At 34.7% G+C, this 15,833-nt stretch overlaps 1 protein-coding gene across 1 annotated transcript in view; it reads left to right on the plus strand.

Annotated features, from left to right (window-relative positions):
- Positions 1 to 15,833, plus strand: part of RPAP3 (RNA polymerase II associated protein 3) — a 40,347-nt gene that overhangs the window by 11,996 nt on the left and 12,518 nt on the right. The window contains exons 6-12 of the mRNA XM_025477394.2: positions 7,995 to 8,116; positions 8,832 to 8,902; positions 10,034 to 10,159; positions 11,120 to 11,247; positions 13,388 to 13,509; positions 15,028 to 15,098; positions 15,215 to 15,316. Of these exons, the coding sequence (XP_025333179.1) occupies positions 7,995 to 8,116; positions 8,832 to 8,902; positions 10,034 to 10,159; positions 11,120 to 11,247; positions 13,388 to 13,509; positions 15,028 to 15,098; positions 15,215 to 15,316 (742 nt within the window). The remainder of the gene's footprint in view (positions 1 to 7,994; positions 8,117 to 8,831; positions 8,903 to 10,033; positions 10,160 to 11,119; positions 11,248 to 13,387; positions 13,510 to 15,027; positions 15,099 to 15,214; positions 15,317 to 15,833) is intronic.

Consider the following 15,833-nt stretch of genomic DNA (forward strand, 5'->3'; position numbering starts at 1 on the left):
ATATTGAATCACCCTTGCAGCCCAGGAATAATTCCCACGTTTTCATGGTGAATGATTCTTTTAATGTACTGTTGGATTCAATTTGGTAGTATTTTGTTGAGAATTTTTGCATCCATGTTCTTCGGGGTTATTGACTTGTAGTGCTTTTTTTTTTTTTTTTTTTTAAAGATTTTATTCATTCATTCATGAGAGACACAGAGACAGAGAGAGGCACAGACACAGGCAGAGGGAGAAGCAGGTTTCATGCAGGGAGCCCGATGTGGGACTCGATCCTGGGACTCCAGGATCACGCCCTGGGCAGAAGGCAGGTGCTAAACTGCTGAGCCACCCAGGGATGTCTGTAGTGCTCTTTTCTAGTGGACTCTTTGGTTTTAGAATTAGGGTAATTCTGGCCTCAGAATAAGTTTGAAAGTTTTCCTTCCATTTCTGTTCTTTTGGAATAGTTTGAGAAGAACAGATATTAACTTTTCTTTAAATGTTTGGTAGAATTCACCTGTGAAATGACCTGGCCCTTGATTTTTGTTTGTTGGGAGATTTTTGATTACTAGTTCAGTTTCTTTGTTGGCTATCAGTCTATTCAAGTTTTTTATTTCTTCCTGTTTCAGTTTTATATTATCCATTCTTCCAGGTTGTCCAATTTGTTGGCATGTAATTTTTCATAACATTCTGTTATAATTGTTTGTATTTCTGTGGTCTTGGTTGTTATGTCTACTGTTTTATTTATTCGGGTCCTTTCAAAACTTTTCTTTTTGATAAGTCTGGCTAGGAGTTTATCAATTTTATTAATTCTTTCAAAGAACTACTGGTTCATTGATCTACTGGTTTTTTTTTTTTGTTGTTGTTGTTGTTGTTGTTGTTTGTTTCTATATCATTTATTCCTGCTCTAATCTTTATTATTTCCCTTCTTCTGCTGGCTTTAGGCTTTGTTTTTGGTTTTTTTTTTTATTTTTTTGGTTTTATTTTTATTTTTTTTCTTTTTCTAGCACCTTTCTAGGTGTAAAGTAAGGTTGTGTATTTGATATTTTTCTTGCTTTTTAAGGTAGGCCTATATTGCAGGACTGCTTTTTCTGTACCCCAAGGTTTTGGACTGTTATGTTCTCATTTTCATTTGTTTCCATGTATTCTTTTATTTCTTCTGTGATTTCCTGGTTGATCCATTCATACTTTAGTAGCATGGTGTTTAACCTCCATATATTTGTGTTCTTTCCAAATGTTTTCTTGTGGTTGACTTCAGGTTTCATAGTGTTGTGGTTGGAAAATATGTGTGGTATGACCTCAGTCTTTTTTTACTTGTTGAGGCCTGATTTGTGACCTAGTATGTGATCTGTTCCCTTGAAAAGAATGTGTATTCTACTGCCTTAGCATGGAATGTTTTACATATGTCTGTTAAGTCCACTTGGTCCACTGTGTCATTCAAAGCCTTTGTTTCCTTATTGATTATCTGCTTAGATGATCTGTCCATGGCTGTAAGTGGGGTGTTAAAGTCCCTTACCATTATTGTATTATTATCGAGTTCCTTTATATTATTAATTATCTTATATGTTTGGGCACTCCCATGTTGGGAGCATAAATATATTTTTAGTTGTTAGATCTTCTTGTTGAATAGTCTACTTTATTATGATATAGTGCCCTTCTTCATCTCTTGTTACAGTCTTTGATTTAAAATCTAGTTTGTCTGGTATAGGTATGGCTACTCCAGCTTTCTTTTGATTTCCATTTGCATGGTAAATGTTTCTCCATCCCCTCAACTTTCAATCTGCAGGTGTCTTTAAGTCTAAAATGAGTCTCTTGTAAGCAGCACATAGATGGGTATTGTTTTTTTTTAATCCATCCTGACACCCTTTGTCTTTTGATGGAGTATTTAGTTCATTTTACTTTCAGAGTAATTATTGATAGATAGGAATTTAGTGTCATTTTCTGTTGTGTTTCTGGAGATTTTCTCTGTTCCTTTCTAGTCTTTGTCAATTTTGGTCTTTCTTTCCCACTCAAAGAGTGGGATATTTTTTGCAGGGCTAGTTTAGTGGTCATGAACTCCTTCAGTTTTTATTTGTCTGGGAAATACTATTTCTCCTATTCTGAATGACAGCCTTGCTGAATAGAGTCTTTTTGACCACATATTCTTCCCATTCAGCACATTGAATGTATCATGCCACTCCCTTCTGTCTTGCCAGGTTTTTGTGGAGAGATCTGCAGCTAGCCTTATGGGTCTTCCTTTGGAGATTAGGGACCTTTATTTGTCTTGCTGCTTTTAGGCTTTTTCTTTCTCACTATGTTTTGCAAATTTAACTACAGTATGTCTTGGCGTTGGCCTGTTTCTGTTGATTTTGCTGGGAGTCCTCTGTGCCTCCTGGATTCAGATGTCTGTTCCTTTCTCTGATTAGGGAAGTTTTCAGTGATTATTTACTAAAATAGTTTCTCTTTTCTCTCTTTTCTTCATCTGACACTCTTGTGATATGAATGTTATTATATTTGAAGGAGTCAGTGAGTTCCCTAAGCCTTTTCTTGTGATCCATAACTCTTCTTTCTCGCTTTTTTTCAGCTTCATTATTTTCCACTCTGTCTTCTGTATCACTTATTTGTTCCTCTGCTTCTTCCATCTTTGGGGTCATTATATCCAGTCTTTTTCAAATCTCAATTATTGCATTTTTCATTCTGATTGTTTTTTAACTCTTTTATCTCTGTGGTAGGGGTCTCCCTGATTTCTTCTATGCTTTTCTCAAGCCCGGCAAGTATCCTTGATTGTTGCTTTATATGCTTCGTCAGGCATATTACTTATGTCTGTTTCGATTAGATCTCTAGCCATAACCTGTTCTCATTCTCTTTTGGGATGTATTCCTCTGTGTTGGAATTTTGTCTAAGACTCTATCTTCTGTGTGTTAGAAAAGCCTGTTATGTGTTTTTGTTCCTGAGAGTAATGGCTTTATGGAGAAGAGGTCATATAGTGTCCAGGGTGTGGTGCTCAGGGAGTATCTCTGGTGTGTGATACGTGCACTCTGCTGCTGTGTTTGGGCTGCTCTATCCCTCAGGTTAGTCTCCTGCAGAGGTTCTCCTTGGTTGCTGTGGGCAGTGTTTGAACCTTGGCCAGAGAGAGGCAAGTTTTAACTTGGTGTGCTCTGGTCTGCTTGTTAAATGAGACCTGATGCTACTTCCACAAGAACTGAAGCCTATAATTGGTAGATGTGGTATGTATGGGGGTTTCTGCTGGTGTTCTGGGGAAGGAGCCTCCTGTGCTGGGACTTAGGTACACTTGCCTGAGAAAAGCAGTACCAGTGGAATGCAGGGGGGCGGGATTGGTTTAAGCAGGTTAGGCAGACAATATTGGTGCTGTGCTGTTTACTGAAGTTGATTTATGCTAAAGATAGGGAGGGAAATGGCACCTTTGTCCCTGAGTGGGGTCTCTGTCCTTGTTACCCTCAGGGAATACTCCTAGAAGTGCAAACAGTTTCCCCTTGGATGTTTTCATGCTGTCTTGTCTCCCGGTTGCTTGACTGTCTAGAGCAGGGCAGTATACTTTATGTTCTGTCCCAGCCAAGCCTGCTGACTTTTATAACTCCAAACTTTAGAGACTGCAGTGGCAAGGGCCTGCGCTCATCTCCTGGGGATGGTCTTGCTGTGCTGGGACAAATGCAGATTTGACCAAGAAAGGTAGTCATGCCAGAGTGCAGGGACATGGGATTTGGAGCAAAGCAGGCTAAACAGTCAATGTCCAGGTTAGCAGCCCTCAGCTGGTATCTCTGCAACTATGCTAAGGGGCGGGGGGAGGGAAATGGTGCCTGCTGGTTCTTTTGTCCCTCGACAGGCATCTCTGCGAATGCCATCTCTCAAATGTGCTCCAAGAAGAGTGAACAGTCTCTCCCTATGTGCCTTAAGGGAACCACAGATGATGCTTTCTGTGGGGGGGTTGGGGGTGGTTGGTTTTCCTGCCTTCTTTCCAGGAGTAGGGCAGCACCCTCAGGGCTGTATCCCAGCCAAGCCTGACCTCTGAAACTCCAGTCTTTGAGCCCTGCTGGTTGCGAAAACATAAAAATCGGCTCCTCTCATTTTTAAAACCAATGGCTTTGGGGACCTGTTCTCTCTGTGCGTATCCCTGAGCACTCTCCTCTTTCTCTCTTTCTCTCCTCGCCACCCCAACCAGGGCTGTCTCCCCTCCACAGCACCCAAGATCATCCGTTTCTCTTCCAAATCACATCTCTGGACTTCTTACCTTCCTCGATGTAGCCTCTTCTGTCTGTCTAGTTGTCAGTCCTCAGGTTGATTTCGTGGGTATTCGGAATGATTTGATATTTATCTAGCTGAGTTGGAAGGATGAGGCAAGCCTACGCTGCCATCTTAGCTCCCCACTTAGATGCATATTTCTTTGTGAAAGAAGCTAATCTGAAAAGTCTATATACTGTATGATTTCATGATTTCAATTGTATGACATTCTGGAAGGGGCAAAGTAACGACAGTAAAAAGATGAGTGGTTGTCAAGGGTTAGGGGTGGTAGAGGAATGAATAGACAGCACAGAAGATTTTTAGGGCAATGAAAATACCCTGTGGTAATATAATGATAGATACATGCCCTTTTATACTCTTTCAAACCTATAGAATGTACAATATCAAGAATAAATTGTAATGTAAACTGTGGACTTGGGATAATAATGATACGCCAGCATGGGCTCATCACTTTTCCAAATGTACCACTCTGATGTGGGATATTGGTAACTATGATATGTGGAGGCAGAGAGTACAGATGAGAAATACCTGTACCTTACCCTCAGTACTGCTGTGACCCTAAAACTACTCTAGAAAATTTGTCTTAATAAAAAAAATTTGAATAAAAAATCTTTCATGATAAAGTATCTGTAAAAGATTAAACATATATTTCTTTTCAACTGTAAATTCTCACAGCTCACTTCTTTTTATTGAGTTATTTTGTTCAAACCATTTTAATGGTTCAAATGGTTTCAGAGGCTCAGACCATGCTTCTGTAGTTCATGTTACCAAGATGTTCCTCCAATAAAAATTTGAGTTATGCTATTCTTACCTAATTCACAAAAGAAAGGAAAGTTAGCTGGGTAAAAACTTTTAGGTATTAATTGCCTTATTTTGAAAAATCATTTATCCACTCTTTAACCTAGAGACTTTTCATTATAGTGAACTTAAAATATGTTTTAATTTTTATCCTTACATCATACTGACCCTTTAAATACTTTCTTAATGTTGAAGAACATGACTGAGTTATGGTCTTATGATAACCAGAGAACTGACTTATCATGAGAATTAAAAAAAAAAAATAAAGAAAAAGACAAATACCATCAAGATGTTTCTTGAATGTTAAAATTTTTATCTGTTATTATTTCAAAACACAAATTATATTGGTATCTGAGTTTTTACTGTTTAAATGACATTTTTAAGTCTTTGAATATCCTGACAAATTATAATATTTACATTTTGTAATATATCTACAATTTAGTACGTGTAAGTTATGGAAAATAATTTTAAATAAACCCACATGCCCCTACCACCCAACTTAGGAATTAGAACATTACTGTTACTATTTCTGAAGCTACCTTAGGTTCCTTTCCATATCCTGACCCTTGCTTCTCTCTGGTTAATAACTGAGATGTTTTAAATTGCCTATTTATCATTCTTTTGGTTTAAAAAAATTCATTGTATATGTATATATTCCTAAATAATATAGTGTAACTGTTTATTTTTGAGCTTTGATATATGTAATGTCTTCTGTGGCTTGCATATTTCTTTGAATATTATAATCCTAAGATTTGTTCATCTTTTGCATGTAACTATAGATCTTTCATTTCTGGGATCCCTAGGTGGCGCAGTGGTTTAGCGCCTGCCTTTGGCCCAGGGCGCTGATCCTGGAGACCCGGGATCAAATCCCACGTCAGGCTCCCGGTGCATGGAGCCTGCTTCTCCCTCTGCCTATGTCTTTGCCTCTCTCTCTCTCTCTCTCTCTCTCTCTCTCTCTCTGTGACTACCATAAATAAATAAAAATTAAAAAAAAATAGATCTTTCATTTCTACTGTTACATATAATTCCTTTTTAGGGAGGTACTATTCTGTATCCATTCTCCTGTTGCTGGGTTTTTGGTTGCCTCTCCTTTCCTACCTGTGCCCCCGCCACCATTCACACCCTTCTTTTCTTCTTGGTTTAAATTTTTTTTTTTTTTTTTTAAATTTATGATAGTCACACAGAGAGAGAGAGAGGCAGAGACACAGGCAGAGGGAGAAGCAGGCTCCATGCACCGGGAGCCCGACGTGGGATTCGATCCCGGGTCTCCAGGATCACGCCCTGGGCCAAAGGCAGGCGCTAAACCGCTGCGCCACCCAGGGATCCCTTCTTCTTGATTTAAAATAGAGATACTGTCAACATTTTTGTATGTTTCTTGGGGTTAGGTCACAGGATGTATGTACATTTGACTTCAGATGGTGATGACCAATTGTACAAATAGTACAAAGGTGGTTGTATAAGTTTTTATTCCCATTAGAACTGTGTAAGAATGCTTGTTCCATATCTTTCCCAACACTGGTAGAATCGGGCTTCGTAACTGTTTTCAATCTACTGGATATAAAATGGTAATTCATTGTGGTCTTCATTTGCATACCCACAATTGCTAATAAAGCTGAACATCTTATCTATTCACCACTTGTATTTTTTTCTTTTTTTCCTGTGAAATGTCTGTTTTGTCTTTGGTCATTTTTCTTTTAGGCTCTTTTTCTCTTGATTTTTAAGAATTCTTTATTCTGGATACTGATTATTTTCTCTCAATTTGTGTCTTTGCTTTTTTTCTCTCTGTGAAGTCTCAGTGAACAGAAATTCTTAATTTTTAATATATTCAATTTATTGATTTTTTTTTAAAGGATAGCACTTCTAAAAATATGATTTGTTAAAAAAACGTTTCCTTCTCTGAGCTAATAGTCTTCTGTATTTTCTTCTAAGTTTTTATGTTTTACTTTTCACGGTTAAATCTTTATATATGCTGAAGGTAGAATTCCAGTTTCATATCTTTTCATATGAATATTTCAATCGTTTCAGTCTTTTTATTGAATATCTATGCTTTTCCCATGGATCTGCAATGCCACCATTTTTCTATGTCAAGTTTGCACTGATCTCTTTTTTAATCCCTGTTTTCCAATTGATCTGTTGCTTATCCCTATGCCTTTTCCATACTATCTTTAATTGCTAAAGCATTAAAAGTCTTGATATTTGGCATTGGGCTTGTTTTCTTACCTTATTATTTTTCAGGAGTGTCTTGGGTATTCTTAGACTTTTGCTTATCAGTGTAAATTTTGGAATCATCTTGTCAAATTCTTTGAAAAATTATGTTGGGAATATGATTATAATTGCTTTGGATTTATAGCTCAGTTTGGAGAGAATTATATTGCTATGTCTCTGACTTATTATAGATCATGAATGTGCTATATATCTCCGCTTAAGTCTTCTTTAATGTTTGTGAGGACAGGCTTCAAATTTTCTGTGTATGAGTCTTACGTATCTTTTGTTAGATTTATTTCTGTTTTTTATTGCTTATCTCAAGTAAAGCAGCCAGCTTGCAAACTTTCATTATTTCTAAGTGTCTCTAGATTGTTTTGAGTTATTTTAGGTAGATGATTATATCATCCGAGAATGTCAGTTTTATTCCTTCCTTTCCAGTCTTTTTGGCTATATTTCTTTCTTTGTGAAACTACATTAGTCAGGACCTCTAGCACAATACTGACAGAAAAGCAGTAATAGTGGACATTCTTGTTCCTTGCTTTAAAGGAACATTACTTAACATCTCACCATCACTAATTAATGCCTTTCGTAGCTTTAAGTAAATAAAAAAAGATGGGAAACACACCTTTAATTGGGAACTTAATCCCCTTCTGGGATTTTCAGAAACAAATTATGAAGTTCTAGTTTAACAATTGAATTTTATTAACTTTAATATTTTTATTTTTAATTTTTAATTAATTAATTTATTTTTTAACTTTAATATTTTTAAATTGCAGATTTGCTGTTGCTGAGTCAGATTGTAATTTAGCAATTGCCTTGAATAGAAGTTATACGAAGGCTTACACAAGACGAGGTGCTGCTCGATTTGCATTGCAAAAATTAGAAGATGCCAAAAAAGGTATTAATATTTTCCAAGTCCTTATTATCTAAAAAATTCTTTAACAGTTTAACAGATGTTATACAAAGAATCATAGATACTAGACAATCACCATTACTACCTTAAGAGCTTTGTGTATTTGAATAAGGCTCATTTTTGCTATTTAAAAATATCTTGATACTTTGTGACAGAATGCGTTATTTGCCACCAGTCAGACTTCCGTTCAAATTCTCATTCCACCATATATTTAGCTGTGTGACCAAAGGGAAAGTTATGGATCTCCTATGATTTTCAGTTTCTTACCTGTAAAATAAGGATTAAAACATCTTGTTGGATCTTTTGAGGCAGAGGCACTGCACATAAAGTTTTTAACACATTTTTCTTTGTAAATTCTAAGCCTTTTATTATTCCATAAAATAGATTTATATACTATAAATTACAAAATCTGAATAAAGTTGATAACCTGATAGGATTCTGCTACTTCTTGGGTTTATGACATGCAACTTAACGATAGCAAGTATCCTTCCTGGGGCTGGTGGGTGAAGGTGATTGGTCACGGATTCTGTAGGGTTTTGCTTGTCCTGGGGGAGAACAGAGATACTATTGATTAGCAGTTCTTACTCTGAATTTTTCTGTAAAACACTTGCCTCTTTGTCACATGTAGCAAATGATTATTGTTTTATAGAATTTTTTTAATACCCTATCTTTCAAATATTTATCTTCTAAATTTACTTAGATTATGAAAAAGTATTAGAACTGGAACCAAATAACTTTGAAGCAACGAATGAACTCAGGAAAATTAATCAGGTAAATCACAGTTATTTAAATAAAGTGCATTACTTACCTTTATTTGACGAAGTAGAGGTTTTTGTGTAGTCTTTGTACTATAGATGACTTAATAGAGACTTTTTCTAATTTTAATTCTTTGTACCATATAGTTTTACTAAACAGATTTGCAAGCTAGAGGAAGTAGAATGGTATTTAAAGATCCTTAGGAGTCCTCTTAAAAAGTCGTCTGAGGGGCACCTGGCTGGCTCAGTCAGTAGCACATGCAACTCTTGATCCTGGGGTTGTAAGTTTGAGCCCCACATTGAGGTAGAGATTACTTAAAATAATATCTTAAAAAAGTCATCTGAGGTCTGTGAACTGCTGCTGCTTTATATTTTCCCAGATGATAGAATTATTTCTCTTTATCCCACTAAGTTTTCTTTTTTGGCTAGTGCTTTGATTTCTGTACTAAACTTTCATATATTTCTTTGATTTTGTAATTTTTAAGTTGCTCCATCCTTAATGTTTTAGAAAAAACTGCTAATTTTTAACAGTGAGAAAATAGTTATAATTTAGCTATAAAATTTGCTGTTAAATGATACTGTACAGTTACATATTCCTTTCATTTTGCTGTTGAGTCAGTTACAATCATTTTGCCATCCATTGAAACTGAGAAAAAAATGACAATGACTGGGAAAAATGTGCTTTTAAATATTGCCATGATTTATTGCAGTAAAATCTGACAAATCTATCAGCTTGCTTATAATTAGGAATTGTTATATATTTTTGTATTTTTGTATTTGGTTAAATAATGACTATGCTAAATTTGAGAAATTTGGTGATGTGGTCTTAATTATCTGTTTATTTTTGAAAATAGTTACCTGAATAGTGCCTGGCCTGTGTAGAAATTCAATCAATATTTCTTGAATAAATAAATGAACAACTACCACTAGTGGATATGATTTATTTTATTTGGAATAAGATGTATATTAGATTCACTATTTTGTTTTTTAACTTGAATTAGACTTTGAATTAGAGTAAAAACTATTATTTCAATATTAATTTGAACTGACAAATTCTAATACACCTGAGTAATTTAGTTTTTTAAAGTTAAATATATATGCATCTTGCGTTACTTGTTTTATTTTAGCTAACTACTGTGTCTCCTAGGCTTTAACATCCAAAGAAAATTTATATCCAAAGGAAGCTGATACAATGATTAAATCAACTGAAAGAGAGGAAAAGCAAATTGAAGAGCAACAGAATAAGCAGCAAGCCATTTCAGAGAAAGATCTGGTAAATCAGAGGGATTTCAAGCTATACATGTTTTGTTGAGTTTACTCTTCATTTCTTGTATCCTGTTTCTATCTTCTGTAATATTAAAATTCTTCAGTAGGAACTGAAAGTTATACTAAAAACCTCTGGAGCTTACTAATTCAAAATTTGAGTAATTGGTGACTTAACACATAATTTAAAAAAATAACATAGTTTAGGGAGCAAATTACTTTTGAGTATTTTAACATATTTACATGTAGGTGGTTATACATTTAACACAGAGATAAGTTACAGTTCATTTTGATAGAGAATTTTTTTCCATTCACACTGGACTATTTCTGATCAAAATTCCTTTAGAAATCCCAAGTCAAGATTCAGTTTAACATATTTTTAGCTTTTCTTGGACCCACAGAAGATTTTTTTTTGGAATGACATTAATTGTGATAAACCTGACTGATTATAAATGTTAGAGTGAAATCTGGTATACACATTCCAGTATGGTTTAATTTATCCTATTTTAGCCCTGTTGATGTTAACCAAAGAATGAGCTGTACAATTCTGGTACTCTGTTCTTTCACAAAAATTATTTGAGTTATGAAATTCTATTGTACAGCTTCCATTATAACTAAAGAGTATAATATTTGGGTCTGTATTTATTGAGTGTGTTTTTAAATTTAGGGCTTTGTATAATAATTAGTAGAAAAATGGTTAATAGTGCAAAGTAGTATAGAGGTATACCTTTTTTTTTCTTTCTTTTTTTTTTTTTTTTTTAGTACTGAAAAGAGAATAATGCCATTATAAAAAAACAACCTAAACAGATTCTAGAACATGTATCATGGACTAGATTATTAACATTAAAATATATTTTAGTTACTGATATAATATTGATGGGTATTCTTGTAGTGTTTACTTAAGATTTGAATTCAGCTAATTTTTTGTATATTTTTTTATTCTTTTTTACACTTCTCTCCAAAATGATAGGGGAATGGATTTTTCAAAGAGGGAAAATATGAAAGAGCAATTGAATGCTATACTCGAGGGATAGCAGCAGATGGCACTAATGCCCTTCTTCCAGCTAACAGAGCAATGGCCTATCTAAAGATTCAGAAGTAAGTCTCCGTTATAGTTAATGTTTTTTAGGATGAAAATGAAATTTACCATAAGTTGGCATATTAGATAAATAATAAATTAAAATATAATTTATTTACTCTTGAGCATTAAATTTAAATGAAGAACTGAGTATCATCAGCACATATTTAGTAAATGTTTGCTCTTGTTATTATTTTTCCACTTGTAATAGTATGGCATTACACAATTTAACATTTCTTTAATAGTTTTATGAGTGATTTAAAAATTATTTTCAAGTTCTTATCTGGCAGTATTTTATATATGCATATCCATACATACATAACAAAAGAGAGTTATTGCCATTGAGATCAGCTGGTTGATTATATATACAGCTAAAACTTGGTCCTGTGATACTAATCAGCTGTTTCTGGCTGCACTCTTAGGGGTTCTAAGTTGGACAATCAGCAGGGTAATATCTGATGGCAGAAACTGTCTCACAGTTCTTTATATCTGTTGTAATAATATTTTATATACTAGTGACAGGATTTAAGAAAAAAAAACCTGTAATTATTTAAAATAGGGATTCTGAACTTTTTTTGGTGCCATTGACCCATTTGGCTGATGGGGAACCTTTCTCAATAATATATTTGAATGCATAATTATACATTTGAAATTACAAATGTAAAATATTACAGTTTGCACACTATATCTAGTGGTATATATACTTCATTGACACAACAAAATGAGAAACTACATTTAAAATAGAGGCTGATTTAAAGCTAAATTTGTTTTGAAGACATAATATGAAAATTTCTTTTTTTTTTCATAATATGAAAATTTAAATTTGGGCTGATCCATGACATCTTCCACCTGGTGATGAACCAATAAGTGTGGATAGGAAATAAAAAGGTAACACAGATGATTGTGTTACCAATGTGATAGCATATGACTTTACTTTTTGGTATCTGAATGACTAGAAGGGGTAGAGTTAGTTGTTTATGGTTGGACAGTTAGGTCCTAGGAGCATTTATAGACAGGGATACTGTGATCATATACAAATAACAGGTTTAATTACTACTGTAATATTTTGAGATGTCTGTAATAGTTGTAATGTGATATGAAAGTATCTATGATATTTATTGGGGCAAAGTCATAGCTACTACTTTTGGTACTGTGGTTTGTTGTCTACAGTTATAATTGAAAGAAGAGCTAAATCCTATTTAAAAGTTAGTGAAAATAAGGATGTAATATTTTTCCCATCCAACTTTTCAGATCTCTCAAAGGACTTCAGGTTAGGAATTCCTGTCATAGAAGTAAATTTTGTCTGTATATTTATCCTCACTTAAACTAACAGACACAATTAGCGATATATTCTGTTGGTTAGGGTAAGTGAGATGAAAGGTTGAATGTTCTAGTACAGATTTAAAGGCACAATAGTAGAAAAGTTAATGTAACTTCTGGAAAAGGCAAGTGATAATTATGGCTATTACCCAGGGTACAGTGCTGGAGAGTCAGTAAAGTATTTTACCCTGAAAACTGGGGGGGGGGGCATGCACATGTCTTGAATGAGAGAATGATATAATCAGCAAAGTAGAAAATATATTGGTGGAACATATGCACACATATTTGCACAGATACATACCCTTTCTTTTGTTGAAAAGTGAATTAAAGAATTAAAGAGAATTAAGACATGTTTAAGTTCACTAGAAATTTTTACTTCATTCTTATAAGGTCTTTGTTTTGAGGATAGGATGGCATTCATCTAGGCTTTGGGGGAGAATGTAATCATAGGTGATTCTCTTTTTTTGGGATTTTTTTATTATGAAAGTTTTGTAGATTTCATAAATGTAATATAATAAGCCCCATGAACCAAATCATCTAATTTTAACAAGCCATACTTTTGTGATTATAATTAGTATTTATCCCCCTGTCTGAGTCATTACAAAGCATATCAGAGACATTATGACATCTTATCCCTAAAGGATAACCACAATACCATTACCATGCCAAATAAATTCACAGTAATTCATTAATGTCATTTTGACATATAGGAGGGTCAAAGACAGATTTGGGAGTTTTTAATTAAAACACTGTGACTGCTTTTTACATTAGAGACTCAGTTTATGTGAAGTTTCTCTATAAACTGCATTTTCTAGTTGTTAATTTTGTCATGTTGGATAGATATGAAGAAGCTGAAAAGGACTGCACACAAGCTATATTATTAGATGGCTCATACTCTAAAGCTTTTGCCAGAAGAGGAACAGCAAGAACATTTTTGGGAAAGTTAAATGAGGCCAAACAAGGTATGACTATTTTTATAACTGCTATCACTTGTCCTCATGAGACTCCCAAGTTACAGAAGCAGGGACTTGTGTAGCTTTTCCATAGTTCAAGGATATAGAACTCGCAGAAGTAAATTTTCTTTCACGGTTCAGATGGAGGGTAGTTTGCATATTTGAAGGAATGTAGCTTCCGTGGTGGACCAGATTATCTTTTACTTGAATGGTGTGTGGTCTCATCTGGCTAGCTGTCAATCAGAGTTAATGAGTAATTTGAATTAGAGGTGAGAAGGAAAAGGCAAAAAGAAAGAATCAGCCATTAAGGATTAGAGGATAATGTGAAATCTACAAGGATGCTCCTTTTTAGTCTCAGTACTAGTTATTTTATTTTTCCAGGACCTGTCTTTTAAGTACTCATTCTATTAGTCTTTTTGAAGAACCAGCTTGGTTTTATTGTGTGTGTTTTCTGTTTCATTTATTTCTGCTGTTTATTTCTTTCCTTCAATTGTGTTTAGGTTTATGTTATTTTATTTTACTTTTTTTTTAACAATTTTATTTATTTGAGAGAGAGCGTGTGCATGTATGCATGAGAAGGGGAAGGGGCAGAGGGAGCAGGAGAAGCAAGCTTCGCACTGAGCAGGGAGCCCAACTCTGGGGCTCCATCCCAGGACCCTGGGATCATGACCTAAATGGAAGGCAGACACTTAGCCAACTAAGCCACCAAGGCGCCCCTATTTTACTAGGTTTAATTTGCTGTTTTTCTAATATCTTGCATTCAGTACTTAGATAATTGATATTCAGCCTTCCTTCTTAATGATATGTGCATTTAAATCTGAGAATTTCTCTGTAAGCCTGGCTTCAGCTGTAGTGTGTGCATCTAAAAAATGGTAGCAAAATAAACATACTATAAAATTTATCATCTTAATCATTTTTAAGTATACAATTCAGTGGCATTAAGTACATTCACACTGTTTGCACCCGTCACCACCAAACATCTTCAGAACTTTGTCATCATCCAATTGTGAAAATCTACTGATTAAGAAGTCCCCATTCCCCTCTCCTTTAGCCCCTGGTAGCCACTATTCTACTTTCTGTTTCTATAAATTTGACTATTCTAGATTCCCCATATAAATAGAATCATGCAGTATTTGTCCTTTTGTGTCTGGTGTCTTTCACTTAGCATAATGTCTAAGGTTTAAGGCCAGATGATATTCCATTACATGGAATATCTCTCTTAGATGCTGACTTACATTCGGTGAGTAACCCTGTCATTTATTAATAGTGTGAACTTTGGTAAGTTAGAGGACCTCTAGGCTTCAGTTGTATCATTTGGAAAGTGGGGTTGTGATGAGGGTGACATGAAAAGTTGCATAAAGTAACTAGAAGAGCACTCAATGTTTAGCTCTTATTATTGCTCACCTGTTTCCTAGTGTCCTGAGTTAAAACTTCTAGAGATTAATCTGGGTTATTAACTAAATGTGTCATGTCTTGAACTCTGTAAAGTATTTTCACTAATTCATTCTACTTAAAAATTCACTTTAGATTTTGAGACTGTTTTACTTTTGGAACCTGGGAATAAGCAAGCAGTAACTGAACTTTCCAAAATTAAAAAGGTAATGTATTCTCTTCACCAAAATATGGCCTTATTTTCTGAAACAGAAACACGTTATCTGTTATATAATTAACTTGAGAATATTTGGTAGTCAATGCTTACATATTTATTTTCAAGGACTTAATTGAGAAAGGACACTGGGATGATGTTTTTCTTGATTCTACACAAAGGCAAAATGTGATAAAACCTATTGATAATCCATCTCATCTTGGGTCAACTGTAAGTAAAGCACTTTTCTTTCATTTTTTTTTCCTTTTAATATCAGTTTTTTTTTTTTAAAGATTTTATTTATTCATGAGAGATATAGGCAGAGATATAGGTAGAGTGAGAAGCAGGCTCCCTGTGGGGAGCCTGATCGATCCCAGGACCCCTGAGCCAAAGGTAGACACTCAATCACTGAGCCACCCAGGTGCCCCTATATCAGTGTTATATTAATAAGAGTTGGAAGCAAACTGTTGAATTAATAAACTCGTTTTAGAATCTTTAAAAAATACTCTTAGGATTATTGACATAATAAAATTGGGGGAAATTCAGCTCTTTAGAATTCTGGGATGACTTTTTCAGTGACTTAATTTAGCACTATGAATTTAAATATATATATTTTTTAAGATTTTATTTATTTATTCATGAGAGACACACAGAGAGGCAGAGACACAGGCAGAGGGAGAAGCAGGCTCCATGTAGGGAGCCTGACATGGGACTTAATCCTGGGTCTCCAGGATCAGGCCCTGGGCTG

Source organism: Canis lupus, chromosome 27 (assembly GCF_003254725.2).
Source record: "Canis lupus dingo isolate Sandy chromosome 27, ASM325472v2, whole genome shotgun sequence".
In the NCBI taxonomy this organism is placed as follows: domain Eukaryota; kingdom Metazoa; phylum Chordata; class Mammalia; order Carnivora; family Canidae; genus Canis; species Canis lupus.